This window comes from Humulus lupulus, chromosome 9, assembly GCF_963169125.1.
Source record: "Humulus lupulus chromosome 9, drHumLupu1.1, whole genome shotgun sequence".
NCBI lineage: Eukaryota > Viridiplantae > Streptophyta > Magnoliopsida > Rosales > Cannabaceae > Humulus > Humulus lupulus.
Window position 1 is genome coordinate 145,883,812 of NC_084801.1, and position 24,547 is coordinate 145,908,358.

Genomic DNA, 24,547 nt, shown 5'->3' on the forward strand with positions numbered 1-24,547 from the left:
CGGTGGGTAAAAGTGGGCTTCTTCATCCTATTCAACTGCTTCTTCTTCATGTTCTTCAGTAGGCCACCATTGGAGGAGGACGAGATATCAAATCAGGGGACAACCTTGGTTGAAGTTGGATATGCGTGTGTCGGTGATGAAGCTAGGGACGAACTTGGTTGAAGCTCGCGGCTGGATCTGCGTGCACCAAAGACGAAGGACTTCGACAGGGTCGAGCGTGGGGTCGTGGGAGGAAGGGTTTGAAGGGGGTCGTGTGCGAGATCTGCGTGCGCTAGGGAGGAGTCGATGGTGGAACTGGTTTGACAAGGTAGAAGGCTTCATTTTCTATCTAGATATGCAACCTTCCAGATCTAATTTTTCTTTATTCGAAATTGTTTGAATCTGTTACTTGTCATTTGTTTTTGTGAGTTTTGAAGGCTTCTTAGAAGATTGTAGATTGAAAATTGTTCTTGTATAAATTTGGGTATTTTAGACATTGAAGAACAATAGATATACATGGATTGGTCTCGAAGATTGTCGTTCACGATGTCCCAGATCGTGAAATCTGATTGTTGGTGCCGACTGCAAAGGTGTGGGTGCGGATATAGTGATTATTGACTACAAATTGTGGACTAGATTTTGTGGCTTTGATCTTTGCTAAGGAGCTTTGTGACTCAGATTTGTAATTAGTTTATATTGTTATTAAAATTTGGACATTTTCTGGGTAAAGAATTTTTAGATTTTTTTTGTTTGTTTTAGATTAGTTTTAGAAATGTTATTAAGATATTAAAAAATATATGTTTTGTTAGTGGTTAGTTTTTTTGTTTTAGATTAGAAAACATAAATATATATTTTTACTTTTTTTAAATTTAATAATTTAACCCAATTGGGTTGTGACACGTGTACTCTGTATACTCCTATCGACTTAAGGACCAACAGCTGCATCAAAATATTAACGATAGACATTATTGCCGCAAATATCCCTTCATTTTAATGATTTTTGCCACTATCCTATGAAAACAACAACCAAAAAAAAAAGGAAAATGAAGAAAGAAAAAAAGCCCCACAGGCCACAACTATATTAAAAATTCATAAACTTTGGATAAGAAAAAAATATAGAAGAAAAGAAAAATCCTTGCAACATAACAATAGTGACCATGTCTTTACTATAATTTTTTTAAAATAAACATTATAATTATAATACTATGGTAAGTGGGTCATACCTATGCCTAGGGTCCCCAACTAAAAATGACATCAAATTTAAAAAAAAATACAATTTATTTTCTATAAGACCTTCAATTTAAAAAAAAAACAGTACAATTTTATATATAATTATGATAAAAATACCATATTTGTATTGACCCCTCAAGAATCAAAGTCGACCTTGGTTGTAAATGCAAGTTATGCGCAACAACACTAGCGAGGGGAAAGTTCAGTGATTGAAGCTTCATCGACAGATGCATTAACAAGCTCATCATCCCTCTTGGAATGATTCATTCTTGAATTGAAATCTGATTGAATGTTGCTGTGAATAGAGAAAGCTGGGTTTGAGGGGACTGGAAGAGAAACCGAGTTGCTATTTAGCATAAGGATGATAGTATTCATAGTTGGTCTGTTAGCTATACTTCCCTGGACGCACAACAAACCTATGTGAATATATCTGGCTATTTCAGAGCCTGGCCCAACTCTCATTAATGGATCCACCATATTTGAAGCCTTTCCTTCCCTCCAATTTCTCCATGTCTGTAAACATCAATCAATGAATTAAAGTTAATAAAATTCTTTGATATAGTTAATATTGATTGATGGTTAGCTAGTAATCTAATTAATCTCATTAAATACAATATATATATATATATATACGTACATAGTTTAAAAGGCCTTCTGTACTATTCTCTTCTTGACGAAAATAATTAATTTTTTGTCCGCCTACTGTTTCTAAAAGTAACACCCCAAAACTAAATATATCAGATTTGACTGAAAATTGTCCATGCAAGACATACTCCGGAGTCATATATCCACTGCAAACACAACAAATTAATTGTAGAAATTTTATAAGATGGCATGATTAGCCCAAAAACAATATACACATAGCTTAGTTTTACACATTTTACTTACTATGTTCCCACTATTCGACTTGTGTTGTCATGAGTTTGATCAACAACAAAATGTTTCGCGGTTCTGAAATCTGATATCTTTGGATTCATTTCCTCATCTAATAAAATGTTACTAGCCTTGAGATCTCGGTGTATAATTCTCAAATGACAATCTTCATGAAGGTAAAGGAGTCCGCGAGCTATGCCTTTTATTATTTTTTCGCGCCTATCCCAATTCAAATTTTTACGCTTTCTTGGATCTATATATTCATACAAGTATATATGGCTTTGTCAAGTATTAAAAACAACATACTTAAATCACTATTATAAATAAATGCTTTTCTTATTTATTAAAATCAGTAAAATGGGATAGGACAAAATCAAATGAAAACTTTTAAATATATATTTTACTTAGGCTACTACCTCGTTTTATATATATATATATATAAACAAAGTAAAAGAGTGGGCAACTTCATTTTGTGACAGAACTGAAGTAATAAATAAAGCATAATATATACATTTTATTTCTATGATCCTTTTTAAAAACAAAAGTAGAGGAATCAATACAAGCGTACCAAATATGAGGTGATCAAGACTTGAGTTTTGAACAAATTCATAGACAAGAAGCTTTTCATTTCCTTCTAAGCAGAAACCAAGAAGTCTCACAAGATTGCGATGTTGAAGCTTGGACACTAGCATTACCTCATTCTTGAATTCGAGATCACCTTGGGCTGATGGTCCCAAAGATAATCTTTTCACTGCTACATCTTGTCCATCAGAAAGCCTCCCCTGAAAAACATCATCATATACAACCAATAAAAAAATGAACAATAATCACCTGAACGAATGAAGAATTGGCCAAAGTGAACATTTATGTCCAAACAAGAAGACAAAATTTTAGAGCTTGAATTATTCTTACCTTGTAAACAACACCAAATCCACCTTGTCCAAGCTTATTTCTCTCACTGAAATTATCCGTAGCAGTTTTGATTGTCTCAAAACTATATTGCAAGGATTCCACACTAACAATTTCTTCTTCTACAGGGATGTATGAGAGGAGTTTATTAATTAGCTTGAACAATGCAAACCAAGTTAAATTATTTTATTAAATTGTTCATGGCGCTTTTTATATATATATATATATATTAAAAGTCTTTACATTTCTCTAAAAAAAAATGATAATATATATAATATATTGTGTAGATAACGAAAATTCTTAGTTTTAACAATTTTTTATTTTTTTAATGTTAATTTTAACGAAATATTCTTATATTTAACAAAATATTCTCATATTTAACGGTAGTTTGTAAATACTTAAACTTAGTTAAAATAAAATAAATAATTAAAAAAATTAGAATAGGATATTTTTGAGATATTTTACAATAATAATTATTTAAAAATAATTAAACAAATTAAAATATAATATTTTTCATATATTTTACAATAATAATTATTTTAAAATAATAAATAATTAAAATATGGTATTTTTGAGATATTTTACAATGATAATTATTTAAAAATAATACAATCATATGTTTTATAACTTAAATAAAATTTAATTAAACTTAAACTCACTTATTAGAATAATATCATATTAAACATATAATATAATCTACTGTGAATTAGTAAAATTTTTTATTTTTTTTTAAAACTAACAAGAAACTTAAATTTAAAATCACGTATAATATTTAATATTATATTAAACATATAATATATAATCTCAGTCTCAAATTCAAAAACTAAAACAAACATAAACTTTAAAAAAAAAAATTATTTAATTAAAATAGGATATTTATTTCAAAATTTATATAACATTAATATAACTTTAATAAAATAATTAATAAATTTTATAAATAAATATATATATATATAAAAAAGTTTAGTACCATATCTATTTCAGAAAACAGAATTGCTTACAAACAAGAAGATAATAAATATGGATCTCAAATACTTACTTGGACAAAATTTGTTCACTCTCCTCCACGGTCTTAAACGCACACAGGTGAATATGAATAGGCCCACAAAGACAAAAGTAGACACAACAACAATAACGATTGTTCTAGCTAATGTGTTACTCTTCGTTCCTGCAAAATCCAGATTTAATTAACAAAAGAAGCCATATTCTACGTGATATGATCACAAGAAAAATGCTATACTTTTCTTGCCGGTGTTTGATAATGACAGAGGAGGAGATGCTGTTGTTGGTGGTTGTGAAGGTGGGATTAAAGGTAGCTGAAAGTTTTGAACGGCCGTATAATTATAGAAGAGGGTTTCCTCATACCAAAAAATACAACTGGTGCCGAGGAATACATGTCCCCCTCTCTTGCCAGCAGCGCATGTCAAACTATTCCGAAATGCTTCATCCAAACAATGGTTGCAATCCATCTGGGACAAATCAGGTCTGCACTGAACAAGTGCATATATGTTGTTATACCCTGGAGGAACTGTTACATTTGCAGCAGCAAATTTTCGAAGAGAACCACCAGCCGCAGCTAGACTTTTCAGGTTAATGAACAACCTCTTTAGAGCTTGGAAATATCCCTCCATAGCATCGGGTGAAACGTTTCCGGGGTTAAGCAAACAATATAGTGGCAACACGTCCATGACACCGAGCAAGGAGCGGTTAGAGTAGTGCAACACACACTCGTTTAACCATTCGACTGCCTCCTTCTGATTGGGGCATTGCTTTTGTAGATTATGTGTAGAGTCATTAAAACATCTCTGGCAGCTGTCAGGCATGACATCTGCCCGGCATTGTCCAATTGCGTAAATTTGGTTGGAGGCATTGCCGTAAGAGAGATTATAGAAGCCGTAGCCATTGTTGTCGTTTTGGGAGCTGCGAAGAGTTGAGAAGATGTGCTTGAGGTTATCATGGTAGGTACTGTTAAGAATGTAGTTACCTGTTTCGTCTAAACATTTTTCTGCTGTGGCTTGTGTAGGGAAGAGAATTATGAAGATCCAACAAAGGAGCAGGGGACTAAATAGTGATGCCATCGTTGCCATCAATGGCGGTTGATGACCGATTGATGACAATATGAATGAAAATTACCTGTCTCTTAGTTTGGTGTCTCTAACATATTCCACCTATTACAAAAAAAATGACTCACTCGTCAGCAAAATGAGTCCTATAAAAGTTATTGTGACATATAAAAGAGTTAGGACAAGATGGAGACAGTTTTTTTGGATAGGGATATTTTATATCTGAGGATAAAACTAGCCTAAAGGTATGGTCTAATTAATAATTTGATATTATGTTATGAGAAAAAGTGCCTAAAGGCTTTCATATCTTATATTTCATTATAATTTAATACCTGAATTTGTTATTGTTTTGACAGAACTCTTTCTTCAAAGCTTTATCATTTCAAGTTCAACAAATAAGGAAAAGACATATGAGTGTACCATAACATACATTTTAAAGTCAAAATTGTTATAGAGGTGATCCCTTTCTAAAATAGTCATCTGATGACTCTGAATAATGAGATAACTCTTATCCTTGTCATTGACCAAATATTTCATAGAATCATTCTAATTAAGAAAGAAAATTTGTTTGTGTTTAACTAATAAATTTGAACTGACAAGACTGTAAATTGACCAGCTGATTCTATTAAAAAAAACAGAGAAAATGTCAAACAGAGAATATACTAGTCTTCCAATTCCACAGTGCTTCAGCCATAAAATGTCCCAATTCAAATTTTACATATAAAAAAATTCTAAATTATTACAAAAAAAAAAAACCATACATGTCCCAATTTCAGTCAGACCCCATCATCCAAAATATTTTTTGTTTATAAAGCCCTTCTACTCCACATCCATGTATACAAGAAATATAACTAATTTATTAAATGTATCTCTATCTATCTTATCAAATTATCTTGCTTTGCTGAAAATAATTCTATTTAAAGTGACATGAAAAAAAAAAAGAACTATTCCCAAGCAGAGAAATAACGTATATATTAAATTCCATTTGGCTTGAAATTCATATCAAAAAATTAGTGCAATGGATTTCTCCAGCCTGAAAAATTATTAAAAATGATATGCATATACAGCCTTTAGGCCAAAGAGTCAAATCCATTCTATTCTGCTTTATCTTATAGATGACCTTTGCTGTTTATAGTTTTTTGTCATTAAGCAAAAATTCTACAAACAAAAACGGTACTCCTCTCACAACTTCCATCATCTCATCTTAATGGTCATAATAAACTATCATTACATAAACTAATTATAATCACCGTATAAGGTGTGTTTGGTAACTAAGATCTTATTAAAATAAAGTGATAGACCACCTCTGACTTTTGTCTACGCGCGCAGGGGTAGGAAAGGTAACAGTGGGGATGCTGTAGGGGATAATTAGTTGAGGAGGTTAGCATTCTGTTATGTGAGTTGTGCTATTGTGTAGTAGAGTGTAGGGTACCAGCTGAGGTAATGAGTTATAAGCAGGAGAGGAACTCATTAGTGGGGTGTGGAGTAATTGATAGGGTGTAACTCCTTTGTGGGAGAGAACTAGGCTCTCGAATTCCTAGCAACCAATACAGAAATTCACTATTTTTTTTCTATATTTCTCTGTTTTACTAATCAGTGTGCTGGTATACTCTACCAAAGTGGTATCAGAGCATCATCCATAATGGGACCCAAGCAGCAATTACAAATGGAAGTGTTAGATGAGAAATTGGAAGCTGTCCATTCGGAGTTCACGAGAGGTTTGATAGAGGTTCGAACATAATTCCAGCAGCTGCCGAAGGAGATTGAATTTCTCAAATCGGAAGTTTAGCGACTACCGACCATTGAGAAGATGGACTTCATTGTTGCTCATCTTGCTCAGATGTGGCAAGCTACGGGGAAGTCGACGACGGATTCGACGGCGGCGAGTGCAGATCGCCAACAACGTGCAGTCGAAGGGGAGGTCTCATCGCAACCCAACCCGATTTCACCTGCGATCCTGACTCCTCCAGGGATCTCGACTCCGCAGGCGACGGATCATATGCCATCACCACCGATGGTTCCTCCAAACTCAGGGTTCACAACCCAAGGATATGGGATGTATTTTCGACCACCTCAGATGGAACTTCCGCTATTTTCTGGTGAAAATCCCAATGGGTGGATTTACAAAGTCGAGAGGTATTTTCTGCTGACTAGGTTGTCAGAATTGCAGATGTTGGAGGCAATAGTGGTCGAGTTGGAAGGTGATGCCCTGACATGGGTTCAGTGGGAAAATCAAAGGAGGCCTGTAATGTCATGGGCAACTCTCAAGTAGAGGATTCTTCTCCGATTCCGTGTTGTTCCAGTTGGAACGGTCTCGGAGGAGTTTATGTGGAAAAGTGCTTCAATATTTTATTGAATTAGAGTTATGCCTTTAAATAGGCACTGTATAGAGAATGAGAAGGTATTTGGTAGTTAATACCGAATATCCTAGCATAATTACAACAAAGAATAAGGTAACAAAATAAGCCTACAATAATCTAAATATGGAAACTATACAAAATATACAGCTAGGTTTCCCATTCTAAAAGGGATACCGAATAATATTTCCTACACCCTCCCTCAAGCTAGTGCATAGAGATTCCATGTGGAAAAATATACTCTTGATCGTTATCTCTAATTCTAAAGAAATAGCCTTTAAATAGGCTGAGTACAAAGAAATATTATAGGTATAAACTAATTTACATTAATTACACCTTAGCTATAAAATACTAACTAATAAGCTGTAAAACACTAACTAATAATTCAAAATACTCACACGCCACTCTTTTAGAGGAGGAGATTTGGGGTTTTGCCGATCGGAGGTGGGGCAAGCTTTCTGGGCAGGAGGTGAGATTAGAAGACAACTCTAGAAAGGATTTATAAGTTTGAGCCTCAAAGAACGAAACCCTAATTTTTTTAAGAAAAGACAGAGAAAAAACTTTGGAAAGATGTCCCAATTTTTGGACTACAAATGCTCTGATACCATGTAGTTGTTTTGGGATTAATTCTTCTAATCTGATTTTATTGAAGAATAGAAAGACCAATATATAGGCAAATTACAATGTACAAGATAGCTAAAAAAGGAAAGAAATAAATATTACAACCTATGCTTAGCTGTCTAATATTACAACCTATACTTAGCTGTACAAGACACCCTAGATATTTACACATATGTTATCACTATTTCTACTAGGTAACATCAATAGAGACAAGATACTTGTTGAGATTTGGACAATAACACCTATACACTTCAATGACTTAGGATCTAATTTGGTGACATTTGGACGAACATCTCGAGCAAAACAAGTACTACCAAATATCCTAGGATTATCAGGAAATAATGACTTGCCGGGAAAAAGAATTTTATACGGGATCTCACCATTAAGAACAGAAGATGGCATGCGATTGATAAGAAAACATGTTGTTGAAACGGCATCGGCCCAAAAATGTTTAGGAACATGCATTTGAAATAAGAGGGCTCGTGCAGTTTCAAGAAGATGTCTGTTCTTATGTTCTGCTACACCATTTTGGGATGCAGTATCAAAGCAAGAGATTTCATGAAGCATGCCATTAGAGACCATATAAGAATGAAATAACGCAGATGTTTATTCTTTGGCATTATCACTTCGCAAAGTACGAATAAAAACATTAAATTGATTCTGAATCTCAGCACAAAATGCACAAAATATAGAAAACAACTCAGAACGATTTTTCATTAAATATAACCAAGTTACACGAGAATAATCATCAACAAAAGGAACAAAATACTTGAATCCAGGTTTAGACAAAATAGGAGAAGGACCCCAAATATCAGAATGAATTAATTCAAAAGGAACACTAGCACGTTTATTAACTCGTGGACTCGAACTAAGACGATAGTGTTTGACAAATTGACATGACTCACAATCTAACGAAGACACCTTACTATATTGCAGACAAAGTTTCTTGAGCAAAGGAAGAGACGGATGACCCAATCGACAATGAGCCTCAAAAGCGGAAGTGACACTCAAACAAGCAAAAGAAGTTGGTGGCGGTATGTCAAGAACATAGAGGCCTCCAGATTCATGTCCTTTACCAATAATCTTCTTCGTCATAAGATCCTGAAATAAACAATGATCGGAAAAAAATGAGATGCAACAATTAAGATTACAAGTGAGTTGACTATCAGAGAGCAAATTGAAGGATAAACTAGGTAAATGTAAGACAGATGACAAAGTAAGCAAAGGTGTAGGAGTAATAGTGCCAGACCCACGAACACAAGATGGTGACCCATCAACTAAGGTAACAGTAGAAGTTGAAGTGTGAGAATGAAAAGTGGAAAAGAGATGGGAATTACCTGTCATGTGATTTGTGGCACCAGAATCAATGACCCATTTGGAGGATGAAGAGAGAAGACACGTATTAGATTTACCTGAATCGGCAATAGTAGTGACAGAAGGAGATGACGACTTGAGTGATTCCTGATATCGTGAGAACTTGGCAAATTCATCAGCAGAAATAAGGACAGATTTATCAGTGGCATTAGTAGTATTTGCAACATTAACAGAGTGTTGCTGATTTTTAAACTGTAGCTTTCTACACTCAAACTTGGTGTGACCTGGCTTTTTTACAGTAGTTGCAAATAATGCCTCCAAAATCCGGTGTTCGAGTTTCAACTCCTTGTGAACGACCTCCTTTATGCCCAGTTGGAATAGAAGATTTCCTAGGCGCATAATTATTACGACTTACCAAAGCACTATTAAGAGGAATAGAAGGAGTAATTTCCGTGTGAAAAATACGACTGAAGACATCTTGTAAAGAGGAAACATCAGAACCAGAAAGAATCTGTGCTTTCGCATAATCAAATTCAGGTGAGAGCCCTGCTAGAAAGCTCATAATAGCCATCTGCTCTCGCTAACGTTGTTGAACCTTCACATCAGGGCTACATGGCAGCAACATATTAAGCTCCTCATACGTCTTCTTAAAGGATATAAAGTAGTTCATAAGGGACTGATCTTGTTTCTCCCCACGGTAGAATGCTTTGCACACCTCATACATACGTCTTCTTAAAGGACATAAAGTAGTTCATAAGGGATTGATCTTGTTTCTCCACACGGTAGAATGCTTTGCACACCTCATACATATGGGAGAGATTGCCTTTTCCATAATACAAAAATTCCAAATAATCCATTAGTTCTTTAACAAACTCATAATGATTGATCAAACCAATTACCTCACTGTCAATAGAATTCCGGATTTGAAGGAATAAGCGAGCATCCTCCGTGAGCCACGTCTGTCTTGAATCATCTTTTTCTTTAGGAGGATCATCAGTCAAGTGGTCATCTTTGTCAATACTTTGTAGATAAAGTCGAACAGTCTTGCACCACTCCAAATAATTCGAACCAATCAGTTTATGGTCCGTGATTTTAGACATCACAGGAACCACATCAGATGAAACCACGGATTTCGTCTCTGAATTATTCTCAGCCATAACTCCTTAAAGAAACACAACAGCAAACACGAAAAACCAATGTAGAATCACAACAAAGATCCTAGAACAAACCTTGACAGTTGCAACTATGGAAACTAGGTGTGCAAAAATTAAGCACTGATCAACCAGAAACGCAGTGGAAACCAAATGGAACAAAAAGGGTCGTCGGAGACAATGCCACGCGCTCTCACGCGTCGACGCGTGGGAGGTGGTGTTGAGACTTGCGACGGCGCGAGGGGCCTATGCGCAGGGGATCTGGCGGCCGGACTTCTAGGGAATGGAGATCGGCGGCTGGGGAATCCTTTGGTGTGGGCGGTGAGAATAGTAGACCAACAGAATTAGGGTTTCCGAAATAAACCCTAAAATAGACTAAACCCTAATTTTTGTTTATGGAAAACCCCAATTTTGTAGCAAAATTCGAATTTTACAGACTAATGCTCTGATACCATGTAATAAGAGGTGAAGAGAATTGTATTCACTTGTATTTCAATGAGAAATAAACATATATTTATATACAAACTAGGGAAGTTATTTTAGGAAACTATGAGAGAATAGGAAACTAATTAGTCCTAATTTATAGCTAATTTACAGTTAATATGAACAACTAATATATATAGCTAACAAGAGCCATCATCAATTTTTATTTTACTAGTACCTGGACAAGGACTATAAGTAATGAACTGATGAGATTGACTAGTCATGTGGTCAGATGCGCCAGAGTCGACGATCCACAGCGAAGTTTGAGCATTAAACGCAGCAGAAGTTTTTGGAGTGGAGAAAAATCCCGGAGAGTTCAGATCTGCTACGGAAGTTGACTTGAGCAACCTATGGAGTGGAACAATCTGATCAGTGGTAAAAGGGAATGTATCATGTTGAGTAGCAGTCATAGCGCGCCCTTTAAAATTGTTTTCAGCAGCTGAGTGGTGAAGATAAGGCTATTCAAAGTGATGGGTAACAACCTCAAAGAGCTTTTTTGAGATTTCAGTGATGGTAGAATTATCACAAGTGGTGTTGAGAACAGTTGGAGAAGTGACCATGGTCGATTTTCAATGGTCAGAAAGGAAAAATCAGAGGAAAGGTGCTGGCTGGGAAGAAAAATCAGAGGTTGTGCAATCTCTCTGTGGTGGAGGTGAGAAGAGAAAACAACTCCAAAATAGTTTTCTAAGGTTGAACCTCAAGAGTACCAAACCCTAAATTTTGAAGAAAAGGCTAAATAAGCCTAATGTGGAAAAAATTCTCAATTTTTATGCTCTGAAATCTCTGATACCATGTGGAAAAATATACTCTTGATCGTTATCTTTACTTCTAAAGGAATAGCCTTTAAATAGGCTGAGTACAAAGGAATATTAGGTATAAACTAATTTACATTAATTACACCTTAGCTGTAAAATACTAACTAATAAGCTGTAAAACACTAACTAATAATTCAAATTATTTCTACATTCCACATGCCTAGCTTGCACACTAACTCATTGAAACTTTCTTTAGACAAATCCTTAGTCAGTATATCTACCTGTTGGTGCTTGCTGGGAATGTAGACAACACATAATTCCTTTTCATCAATTTTTTCTTTGATAAAATGTCTATCCACTTCAACATGTTGAGTTCTGTCGTGATGAACTGGATTATGTGCGATGCTAATGGCTGATTTACTATCACTATACAACTTCAACGGAGCAGTCCTTTGAAGTTTTAGTTATTCGAGTATGCGTTTAATCTAGATTAATTCACATACTCCTTGAGCAAGAGCTCTAAGTTCTGCTTCAGCACTACTTCAAGCAACCATTGGTTACTTCTTACTCCTCCAAGTAACCAAGTTCCCCCAAACTTTAGTGCAATAACCAGTTGTTGATCTTTTATCCTCAACTAATCCTGCCCAATCCGCATCTGTGAAGGCCTCAACACCTCGCTCTTCATTATTCTTAAATAATAACCCAGTCTCTGGTGTTTTCTTTAGATAGCGCAAGACTCTATACACAGCTTCCAAGTGTTCTTCTAAAAGATTGTGCATGTATTGACTAACCAAGCTTACAGCAAATGCAATATCAAGTCTTGTGTGAGACAGATAGATCAATTTGCCCACTAGCCGCTGATAAATACCTTTGTCAACTGTCTTCCCTTTTTCCTTTTTGTACTTGCCTCTTGGTTCAATCGGTGTTGCAACTGGTTTACAGCCACTCATTCCAGTTTCTTTGAGAAGATCCAGAATATATTTCCTCTGAGATACCGAAATACCTTGTTTTGTTCTTGCAACCTCCATTCCGAGAAAGTACTTCATTGGCCCAAGATCTTTAACTTCAAATTCCTGCGCTAGCACTACCTTGAGTCTTCCTTGCTCTTCATAATCATCACCTGTTATTATCATTTCATCAACATAGACAATGAGGATAGTTACCTTCCCCTCTTGTGTGTGTTTGAAAAACAGGGTATGATCTGACTGAGCCTGTTTATATCCATGCTTTCTTATTACCTGATTAAATCTTTCAAACCACGCCCTTGGAGATTGCTTTAGGCCATAGAGTGACTTTTTCAAGTGACAAACATTCTCTGTTCCATATCTTCCTTCGAACCCTGGAGGAATCTTCATGAAACCCTATTCTTCCAAATGTCCATTGAGAAAAGCGTTTTTAATGTCAAGTTGTTGTAAAGGCCAATCAAGATTGGCAGCAACAGATAATAAAACCCTTACTATATTTAACTTGGCAACCGGAGCAAATGTCTCATTATAGTCCACTCCATATGTCTGAGTGAACCCTTTTGCAACAAGTCTTGCTTTGTACCAGTTTATTGTTCCATCCGCCTTGTGTTTGACTGTAAAGACCCACTTACACCCCACCACATGTTTGTCTTGAGGCCGTTTGATTATTTTCCATGTGGTGTTGGCTTCTAGTGCCCCAATTTCCTCATGCACTGCTTTCCTCCAGTCTTCTTGTGTGAGAACCTCAGTAATAGTCTTGGGAATCACTACTTGCTCGACTTTTGCTAAAAAAAACTTTATAGTGAGGATTCAGTCTACTATAGCAGACATATCTTGACATTGGATATTGAGTACAATTTCTAACTCCTTTCCTTTTGGCAATTGGTAACTCAGACTCAAGTTCTACCATACTGGAAGACTCAATATTAGAAATATCTGTAAGTACAATAGGGTTAAGAAGAGAATTACTTACATCAAGATTGGTCTGTGAGTCAGAGTCATGAGATGTTGGAGCAATAGTTGACTGTATTACTTGATGATTTCTTGGTCGCCGAGAGTAAACTAGGAGTTCCTTAGTTTTGCGCAACTGAGGTTGTGATGGCTGAGGTTGTTGCTCAGAAGAGAATTCAAGAGTAGTCTCAGGAAGACAAGTATGCCAACTAGAAACATCACTTACAGTCCCTCCCTGAAGTGAATAGTTGGGATAAAAATGTTGCTCTTCATTGACTGTAACTTCTATGGAGATGTACATACGTCGAGAAGAAGGGTGGTAGCACTTGTACCCTTTTTTGGTAGGAGAGTATCCAAAAAAAACACATTTTAGAGCTCGGGGATCAAACTTAGAATGATTAGGACCAAGAACATGAACATAAGAGAAACATCCAAACGTTTTTAAGGGAAGATTGGAAACAAGTGGTGTATATGGATATTTTTTAAGAAGCACTGAGAGAGGAGTGTTATATTTTAACACTCGAGGGAGCATTCTATTGATGAGATATACGGCTGTAAGAATAGCCTCACCCCAGAAATGTTTTGGGACGGAATTTGCAAACATTAGGGCTCTAGCAATTTCCAAAAGATGCATATTTTTGCGTTCAACAACCCCATTTTGTTGAGGTGTGCCTGCACACGAGCTTTTATGCACAATACCATGAGATAAAAGATAATCACCCAAGATTGAATTAAAATATTTAGTTCCATTATCTGTGTGTAAGACTTGTAGATTTGCATTGAATTGCGGTTTTATCATAGAGTAAATTTTTTTTAATGTCATGGCAGCATCAGATTTATTTTTAAGGAGAAATACCCAACTAACATGTGTATGATCATCAATGAAAGTAATAAACCATCTGGTATTTGTAGTATTTGTTATTCGAGATGGTCCCCATATATCACTATGAATAAGAGTAAATGGTTTGGTGGATTTGTAGGGTATAGAATAAAAAACAACACGTGTGTGTTTGGCCAATTGACAAATTTCACATTGAAATAAGCTCAAGTTCTTATTTCGAAACAACTTAGGAAATAAGTACTTTAAATATGAAAAACTAGGGTGGCCTAACCTATAATGCCACCTCATAATATCATTGTCACTAGAAGAAATACAACCAAAAACAAGAGCTTTATTGACTTGAGCAGGAGGAAACGGGTCAAGGTAATACAGCCCACTACATGCCTTCGCATTCCTAATCGTCTTCCTCGAGGACATATCCTGAAAAGTACAACAAAGTGGTGAGAAAGAAGCAAAACACTGCTGGTCATGAGTGATTTTACTGACAGAAAGAAGATTACAAGAGAGATTAACATGGAGAACATCTCGAAGAACAAGAGAAGGTGATAATTGTATAGTTCCTTTACCAGCCACAGAAGAAAGGGAACCATCAGCAATTTTAATTTTTTGGGCACCTGGACAAAGAGTATAAGTAGTGAACTGATTGGGCTAACCAGTCATGTGATCCGAGGCCCCCGAGTCCGCAATCCAGGCAATATTTTGAACATTGAAGGCAGCGGAAGTACCTGGATTGGAGGAGGACGAAGGATCAACTGCAGGGACAGCAGGAGCAGTGCTTAGAAGCTGATGGAGCTGAGTAATCTGAGCTAGGGTGAATGGAAAAAGCTTTGGTGGAGCAGCAACCAAGGCTTGACTGTCAGAGTTGTGACGATTTGAGGGACGACGCTTCCAATCAGCTGGTTTACCATAGATTTGCCAACATTTTTCCTTGGTGTGACCAACCTTGTTGCAGTGGGAACACCAAGGACGTTCACGTCAATTTCCACGAGGGTCATCACCATCCTTAATGCGCCGGGCAGCAAGAGCAGATTGATCAGTTTCAACAGCGACTTGAGGTCCCATCATGACTCTCTTCCTGCTCTCCTCCCTTCGAACCTCGGCAAAAGCCTCATAGATGGTGGGAAGAGGATTCTTGCCTAAGAGACATCCACACACCTCATCAAGGTCTTGGTTAAGGTCATGGAGAAAGTCAAAAAGTCTCTCTCGATCAAGCATTTTTTTATAGAAAGAAGCATCAGCAGAACATTTCCATTCAGGAACATAAAAAAGATCTATTTCTTGCCAAAGATTATAAAGGATGCCATAGAATTGCGTTACCGTAAGAGAATTTTGTCGCTGATCCCGAAGTCGGGATTTGAGTTCAAAAACTTGGGCAGAATTTTCCAAGTACGAGAAAGCCTCCTGAACAGTTTCTCACACTTCTTTAGCAGTAGAAAGGAATAAACAAGTCTTACCAATGTCCACTTCCATTGAGTTGATAAGCCAGGCCATGATGAGAGAGTTTTTGGACTCCCACTTAGCATAAGAGGGATCATCAGCGTAAGGAGTAGGAACAGAACCAGTGAGATATCCCAAGTGTAACATGCCGGCCTTGATGGCATGTTACAAGCTAGGATGGCGCTCGGTTAGATGCGCACGCGAGGGTGCAGGCTGGTGAGCATGCTGATGCCTAGTTTGTACAGCAGTGGCATTTTCGTAAATATCTTCAATATTACCCGAAAATGGACGGGACTTGGTAGGTTCCATATTGAAGGGTCAATGAACGCAATGGTATGATCGGATTTGGGAGATTCAGAGAATTGACGAGCTGGAAGCCAAATATGTCTCCCAAGCGAAAATCATATATGTTCCTGGTAGAAGGCTAAAAGCTCAGAAGGCTCTTTGTAGGGGGAGCACCTGGTGTCAGCTCTCCACCACCCCCTGGCGCAGGTGCGTCAAGTGAGCTACTACTAGTTGAGAGGACTAGTAGGGCGGGCATATGAGGACCACGAGGGGACTCATACGTCTCCATGAGTAGGAGTACTCATGGACATTACCGGGCCGCCCTGGTAGTGCATCGAAGTATGCTGCCAGAGGTTTAAGGGTACGGTTCCCTTGGCTTGCCGGGATGCCGCTTGCATGGAACGTGGCCCAAACCTTCGAGAGATTTCGTGGTGCGCCATGGCCACGAATCTCGACACGAGATGGCACGTGAAGTCATTCGTGGGACTTGTTAGCATGCAAGCATTGGAGGGTGCACTATGCTTGAGTAGGACAGAGGTCCAGTGTATGCTACTAGTTTGGCAGCCAGTCTCGAGGGCCTGCCAACATGCATGATGGTATGGTGCCTTGAGGATTGGACCATGGACGTATGGGAGTCCTTGGTCTGTGACGTGAACTAATCGGATAGTATCGAATGGGACATGATGGGAGGTGTTGGCACGTCAGCTTGGTGTTGGCTCTTAGCCACACATGCTACCTTGACTTGCGAATGTCTGGGTGAGCATTGGTGTTGGGATTTGCCTTGCCATAGTGAGAACCTATGGACAGTGTGAGTGTCTTGGCTAGATAGCCTTGATGCATGGTTGCACTCATAAATGCTTGAGAGCATGACTCAGCGAGAGTTGTTCGAGAGACAGAAGTGTGCAGAGGCACACGGTCGCGCGAAAAAATGTGCCCATTGTTATTCGAATGGTTGGAAGGCTGACCTTGGCTCAGAGGAGTCAAGGTGCCGCACGGGCATTTCCGCTGTCAAAATGTCAGCCCGTGACACCAAGCGTCCACGTCCTCGAAGGTACATCTTCACGGATTGAGACCATTGCAGAAAATTCTGACCATTCAGCTTGTGTATGGTAATTTGGAGAGAGTTTTGGTGATCAAAGGATGTGGAAGAGACATCAGAGGTGGTTTTGTTGATAATGGAATCGGCTGAGGTGTCATCAGTGACAGAGGCAGTGGGATTTTGAGTGTTTGGATGGGTTACAGTGGCCATGAGGGAAGAAAGAAGCAGAAAAAACAAGACAAAGACAGAGAGCAGCGGCAGCTTTAGGGTTAGGATTTTAGGCTTTGATACCATGTGGAAAAATGCTTCAATATTTTATTGAATTAGAGTTATGCCTTTAAATAGGCATTGTACAGAGAATGAGAAGATATTTGGTAGTTAATACCGAATATCCTAGCATAATTACAACAAAGAATAGGGTAACAAAATAAGCCTACAATAATCTAAGTATGGAAACTATACAAAATATACAGCCAGGTTTCCCATTCTAAAAGGGATATCAAATAATATTTCCTACAGTTTATGTCAGTCGTTCAGACCACTTCGTCAGGGACTACCGCCTCCGATGGGAGGTATTGGCTTCGCGGGTGCCGGATGTGCCCAAGCACATATTGGAAGGAAGCTTCATGAAGGGTCTAAAAGAGGAGACTAAGGGTGCTTTACATATTTTGCAGCCCATGGGCTTGGTCCAAATCATGGAAACGACCCAAAGAATTAAAGAGGGGCACCAACTCTTTGCAACGGACCAGGGCTCAAAGGTCACGGTTACTAGGTCGCATATCAGTCCGATTACACCATATCGAGTTGTAACAAACCCGTTCATCACCAGAACGTTGCAGCCAGTTCCAGCCACTTCCTCGACCTTTTCCGCGGGATCAAGCACAGGGGTCTCAAAAGCAACAAAGCCTGAACCATTCCGGCGATTGACAAAAGCTGAGTACCAAGATAAGAAGACAAGGGGGGTTTGTTTCAAGTGCGACAATAAGTTTTTCCGTGGGCATGAGTGTGAACAAAAGTCTCTTCAAGTGTTGTTAACTATGGATGAGAAGGAACCCGTTTCACCGTCGAAATCACCACCACCAACACCCGATTCTGAGGAAGCTTTGGGCTCGGAAGAGACTTTGGCTACTCTATCCTTAAACTCCCTAGTGGGGATTTCATCTGCCCATACAATGAAATTGGCTGGTCACATTGGGCAGCAACCAGTCACTGTGTTAATAGATCGCGAAGCTACTCATAATTTCATTTCCATGGACGTTGTGACAGCTACGAGTATCCCTATTACTCCAACGACGTGTTACGGTATTCTTTTGGGGACGGGGGAGAAGGTAAGGACTGAGGGAATTTGTGCTCAAATTGAATTGGATTTTGGCGCATTGAGGGTAGTCACTAATTTTTTGCCATTGGAGTTAGGGGGTGTGGATGTGATATTGGGCATTAAATGGCTTGAGACATTGGGAAATATGCAAGTTAATTGGAGAACAATGATTATGCATTTTGAGATGGCGGGAGCTTGGGTTACTTTACAAGGAGATCCGAGTTTATGCAAGTCCCCTATATCGCTAAAGGCGATGATTCACACCGTGGAACATGATGGCATGGGGTTTTGGGTCCAATTGGGAGCTGTGAGGATCGAAGACGTGAGTGGGCAGCAAGAGTGCTCGCAGCCCGTGGCAGAATTACTTCAACAGTACAACAAAGTGTTCGAAATGCCGACTAGTTTACCACCTTGTAGAGTCTGGGAGCATTCCATTACATTGAGGGAAGGAGTGGAGCCTATTTCGGTGAGACCCTATAGGTATGCACAGGTACAAAATGATGAAATTGAGAGGCTAGTCAAGGAGATGATTCAGGCAGGGATTATTCGGCCAAGTACAAGCCCTTTCTCTAGCCCGATTTTGTTAGTCAAGAAGAAAGATGGGAGTTGGCGATTTTACGTTCATTACCGAGCACTTAATAGGGAAATGGTGGCGGATAAGTTTCCAATTCCAGTGATCGATGAGTTGTTGGATGAACTTCATGGTCCACAAGTGTTTTCTAAGCTGGATTTGAAGTCAGGGCACCATCAAATTTGGGTTGCCGATCGGGACATCGAAAAGACGGCTTTTCGAACACATGAGGGTCACTACGAGTTTTTCGTCATGTCTTTTGGCCTCACAAATGCCCCAGCCACGTTCCAAGGCCTCATGAATGAGGTATTTAGGGAATTCTTAAGGAAATTTGTCTTGGTATTTTTCGACGATATTCAGATCAATAACTTATCTTTGGCGGAGCACTTAAGTCATCTTGAGTTGGTTTTGAAGAAGTTGCATCATCATGGCTTATATGCCAATAGGAAGAAGTGTCTATTCGCCCAAGCTAGTGTAGATTATCTCGGCCATGTCATTTCAGCTCAAGGAGTGGCAGCGGATCCGAGTAAGCTAGAGGCAATGAGAAATTGGCCTGTTCCAAAGTCGATTAAGGAAATAAGGGGGTTCCTAGGACTCCCGGGATACTACAAGAAATTCTTCAAGGGATATGGACATATCGCTAGGCCTCTAACAGACCAATTAAAAAAGGATGCCTTCGGCTGGACTTCGGATGCTCAAGAGGCTTTCATTCAGCTCAAGGAAGCCATGTGTAAAGTGTCCGTTTTAGCTTTACCAGATTTTTCTGCACCTTTTGTGTTGGAGGCCGATGCTTCGGGGTTGGGGTTGGGCGATGTTCTGATGCAAAACCAGAAGCCAATAGCCTTTTATAGCCAAGTTTTTTGTCCACGGGCTAGAGCCAAATCTGTTTATGAGTGGGAGTTAATGGCAATTGTGTTGGCTATCCAAAAATGACGACCATACCTATTGGGGCGTAAGTTTCTGGTCAGAACAAATCAAAGGAGTCTTAAGTACCTGCTGGAACAAAGACTAGTTGCCACGGAACACCAGAAATGGCTCACCAAGCTGCTTGGTTATGATTTTGCTATACAGTATCGGCCTGGAATGGAAAATAAAGTTGCTGACGCTTTGTCTCGGATGTACAGTGAGGGTTTTTTTGGCTGCTATTTCAATTTCTAGTGCTATCTATGACTGATTTACAGGCACACATCGCGTCGGACCCAGCCTTGTCTAAAGTGGTTTGGGACTTGGAGAAAGGACAGGACGGTGGGGGATATTCCTTTGTCCAAGGCTGTCTAAAGTTCAAGGGCCGAGTAGTACTGTCGGGCACTTCTCCATTCATACCATTGCTTCTTCAATAGTATCACTGCACTAATGTTGGAGGACATTCAGGAGTTTTCAAAACCTTTAAAAGAATGGCAGTAGATTTGTATTGGTCGGGGATGTGAAAAGATATACAGAAATTTGTGGCGGAATGTGTGGTTTGTCAACAAAGCAAGTATATGGCTCAATCCCCCACAGGACTTCAGCCTCTCCCTATTCCGAAGCAAGTTTGGGAGGATATTTCATTAGATTTTATAGAAGGTTTACCTTTCGAATGGATTTGATACGATTTGGTGGTAATGGATCATTTGAGTAAGTACGGTCATTTCATTTTGCTGAGGCATCCATTCATAGCAGCTACGGTGGCTGCAATTTTTGTCAAAGAAATAGTCAAGTTACATGGTATCCCTCGCTCCATTGTGTCGGATAGAGACAAGATTTTTTTTAGCCTATTTTGGAAAGAGTTATTTTGTTTCCAAGGCACACTCCATAAACATAGCACAGCGTATCACCCTCAGTCCGATGGGCAAGGGAAGTAGTTAATCGCTGTTTGGAAACTTACCTCTGCTGTTTTGTGAGTACTAAGCCCAAGCAGTGGTCTAAGTTTGTGAGTACTAACACAGCCTTCCACTCATGGGCGGGCATGACACCATTTAAAGCCTTGTATCACCGTGACCCTCCCCCTCTTGTTCATTTTGAGGCCGCAAGCACTCGGATTTCTGCAGTAGAACAGAATTTGCGTTATCGGGATGACATACTCAGCCTGCTGAAGCAAAACTTGCATCGAGCTCAACAAAAAATGAAGATTCAGGCAGACCGCAAGCGACGAGATGTTCAGTTTGAGGTGGGCGACTTGGTTTATGTAAAGCTCAGGTCTTATAGGCAGAGGACAGTGGCAAAAGATTGAATGAGAAGTTGGCTCTTCGCTATTTTGGACCTTTTCCAATCACGGCCAAGATAGGTGCAGCAGCTTATCGGCTTAAGCTCCCGCCTGATGCTTCGATCCACCTGGTGTTTCATGTTTCCATGTTCAAAGCTGCTCTTGGTCCGAACCAGCAGGCTACTGTGCTCCCTCCTGGGTTGTCCGCAGATTTGGAATGGTCTTTAGAACCAGAGGTTGTGTTGAAAGTTAGGCCAGGTACGCACAAGGCAACACCACAGGCACTAATCAAATGGGCAAACTTACCAACTTTTGAAGCAACATGGGAAAATTTTCAGGTTATCCAAGATCAGTTTCCCCATTTCCACCTTGAGGACAAGGTGAGACTTTTGGCCGGCGGTATTGATAGACCACCTCTGACTTTTGTCTACGCGCGCAGGGGTAGGAAAGATAACAGTGGGGATGCTGTAGGGGATAGTTAGTTGAGGAGGTTAGCATTCTGTTATGTGAGTTGTGCTATTGTGTAGTAGAGTGTAGGGTACCAGCTGAGGTACTGAGTTATAAGCAGGAGAGGAACTCATTAGTGGGGTGTGGAGTAATTGATAGGGTGTAACCCCTTTGTGGGGGAGAACTAGGCTCTCTAATTCCTAGCTACCAAAACAGAAATTCACCATTTCTTTCTATATTTCTCTGTTTTACTAACCAGTGTGCAGGTATACTCTACCATAAAGTTTTGTTCCCGTTAATGCATGCATAAGGCTACTATTGTTATGTGATCTATTTTCTACGACGAACAACCAAAGGATTTTAACCCAGTTGCCTTATGTTTATTTCAATACAGGCTTATATATATAGCAACCATATATATTTACAAAATATTTTATCTTTATCCCGAAATCCTAGCAAATAATAGATATTTCTTTTATTATAAACTAAAACATTCAGAGATGAAAAAAAAAAATAGGATTATATTATTCTTAGAGCCTGTCTACACCATGGATTAGAGATTAGACTCTAAAAAATCTGTACTAGCTGGAAATAACAAAAAAAATATGATTTGATTAACAATTCGTTGAAAATATATATATATATATATATATAACAATCTTTTGCTGTATATATATGATCAATTAAGTATATGGCAGAAAACTTCAGTTTTAGCATAGAAATATGACCTAACATACTGCTTTAACCAGAAAAGAAAGCCTAATAACTCTGTTACTTCCTACCTTATAATGTAGTCTAGGTACCTCTGAATATTTTAGCAGAATTCATCAAGGACTTTCATCAAACAGATGGCAATAGAACAAGAACATTCAATTACTTCAACAATATTTTATGTACCCAAAATCATTTGAAAAATGAGTACTGTGAAATCCAAAGTAGAAGAGATTAAAGAAGGTGACCTCTTGCGTTGGATCATATTTTGATTGATTGTGATGCTTCGTTGACTCCTAGTCGATTGCCATGGATGACTATGGCTTTGGGTATGTGTGGAAGCTGGTTAAGTTTACTCGTTGACTTCATTCATTTGACTTTTCTTCCTCCACTACCACTACTAGTGGAGAAGTTGTAACGCAATCAGTGGAGACAGGATTAACGGTACGTTTGGAAGGAAGGAAGGAAGGGAAGGAGGGGGAGAGTGGGATGGAAAACTTAGGAAGGACGGAAAATAATATCATGTTTTAAAAAAGGGTAAATATTTTGTACATTATGTTTTGTTACAAACAGAACAAAATAATTCCTGGATACGATTTTGGTCAAAATATTTTTAAATATGACAAAAATACCCTCATATTTTATTAAAATTTTTTAATATTAATTATATTTAGTTAATTTAAAAAATACACTATTTTTAATGTGAAAAAATAAAAAATAAATTAAACAAAACAAATTAAAATCTTAAATAATACTAAAACAAATCTTAACTAAAACTAAAATGAATTAAAATTAAAAAATCGAAATATTATTGATTTTTTTCAAAACCCTCTTCTTTTTCTTTTTCTTCTTCTTCTTCTTCTTTTTGTTCGTTTCCTTCTTCTAACATCCCAAGTTCCCTAATATGGCTTAGTGCCTGGATTAGAGGGTCGGAAGGCAATAATTGTTTTAATTATGTGTTAATATAATATGAGCATGTTGTTATGTGAATTATATTATAATATAATTATGCTTGCCTGTTTAGAAATATTAAATGTGTATGTGAGCCTGTTTCTTATAAGAAGAACATTTTAGTAATTTAACCCATTGAGGGTATAATTGTAAATGTACGTCTGTGTGATTGAAACCACATTATTATGTGAATATATTTGAGTTACTCGATGCGAGGTGATCCTGGTGAGCAAGTTAGCGAAAAAGTCACAACGGGGTGAAATACCCGGCTCGGGGTGAGCTCAGGAGTATTTTGGTAATTTAGTACATTGTCAGGATTTATCGGGTAATGGGAGACTAAATTATTATTATGTGAGATAGTTGGGGATTTAGAAGAACACTCGGGGATTCACGGGAAGTTGCAATTGACGGAATTTCTCTTGAGGCCACTAGAGGGTTTAAGTTAGTAGCAAGGGCATTTTGCACTTTTGACAAAATAGATATACATGGTTTTAGACAGCTGGGATTTAGAACTACTTGGAAGGATCAATTACTGAGCACTCTCTTTCTCTCTCCCGTAACTCTCTCTCCCTCCTCTTGGAAGCTTTAGAATTTTGAGGAAATTGGAGGAATCAAGCTTAGAAAAGTGAAGGGTTGGACTGGCTGAGCTGGGGATTCAACTCAGGGTGATCATATCTTAGAGGTAAGGGTTTAAACTTAGTATTTCGATGTCAATTCTGCTGATTTCTGTAGAAATTTTAGAGTCTGCTTGTGAGAGGGTTTGATGATTGAATGTTGGATTTTTAACGAGTTTCCAGTCTAGTTCTGAGTTGGTTTTGTTGCTGGTGAGTTATTGAATTAATTATGGGAGTTGAATTGAGGGTTTAAGCTTTTATTTGGGTTGTTTTTTGTTGGGTTCGGCTAAAGGAAAAACCCAGAATTCTGGGTTCAAAGGGGTCGGGTCGCGGCCCTCTAGAACAAAAGGGAGCCATGGAGGGCTTTGTCGCGAGGGCGAACCGCAGTGCCTCTTAGGCTGGGCCACGACGCGTGTATGATGTTTTGGGGAGGTTGAGCCTCTAATTGGGGTGGGTCACAGCTCTTAAGGGGTTTTTGGACCCCGAGAAGGTTTTGAGTG

General features: G+C 38.4%; 1 protein-coding gene across 9 annotated transcripts; it reads right to left on the reverse strand.

Annotated features, from left to right (window-relative positions):
* Positions 1 to 1,122: 1,122 nt before the first annotated feature.
* Positions 1,123 to 22,947, reverse strand: LOC133800521 (cysteine-rich receptor-like protein kinase 44). 9 transcript variants are annotated; one of them, XM_062238506.1, is made up of 9 exons: positions 22,731 to 22,945; positions 8,959 to 9,133; positions 4,232 to 5,159; positions 4,031 to 4,159; positions 2,995 to 3,113; positions 2,651 to 2,864; positions 2,098 to 2,335; positions 1,847 to 2,000; positions 1,123 to 1,722 (listed from the first exon to the last, which is right to left on the reverse strand). In XM_062238506.1, exons 3-9 carry the CDS (start codon positions 5,076 to 5,078, stop codon positions 1,396 to 1,398), a joined length of 2,028 nt encoding a protein of 675 aa, XP_062094490.1. In that variant the 5' UTR covers positions 5,079 to 5,159; positions 8,959 to 9,133; positions 22,731 to 22,945; the 3' UTR covers positions 1,123 to 1,395. The 9 variants fall into 9 exon arrangements, with proteins under 9 accessions (XP_062094490.1, XP_062094494.1, XP_062094492.1 ...); XM_062238510.1 differs by lacking the exon at positions 22,731 to 22,945 and adding an exon at positions 22,554 to 22,684; XM_062238508.1 differs by lacking the exon at positions 22,731 to 22,945 and adding an exon at positions 9,370 to 11,796.
* Between the last annotated feature and the right edge of the window lie 1,600 nt (positions 22,948 to 24,547).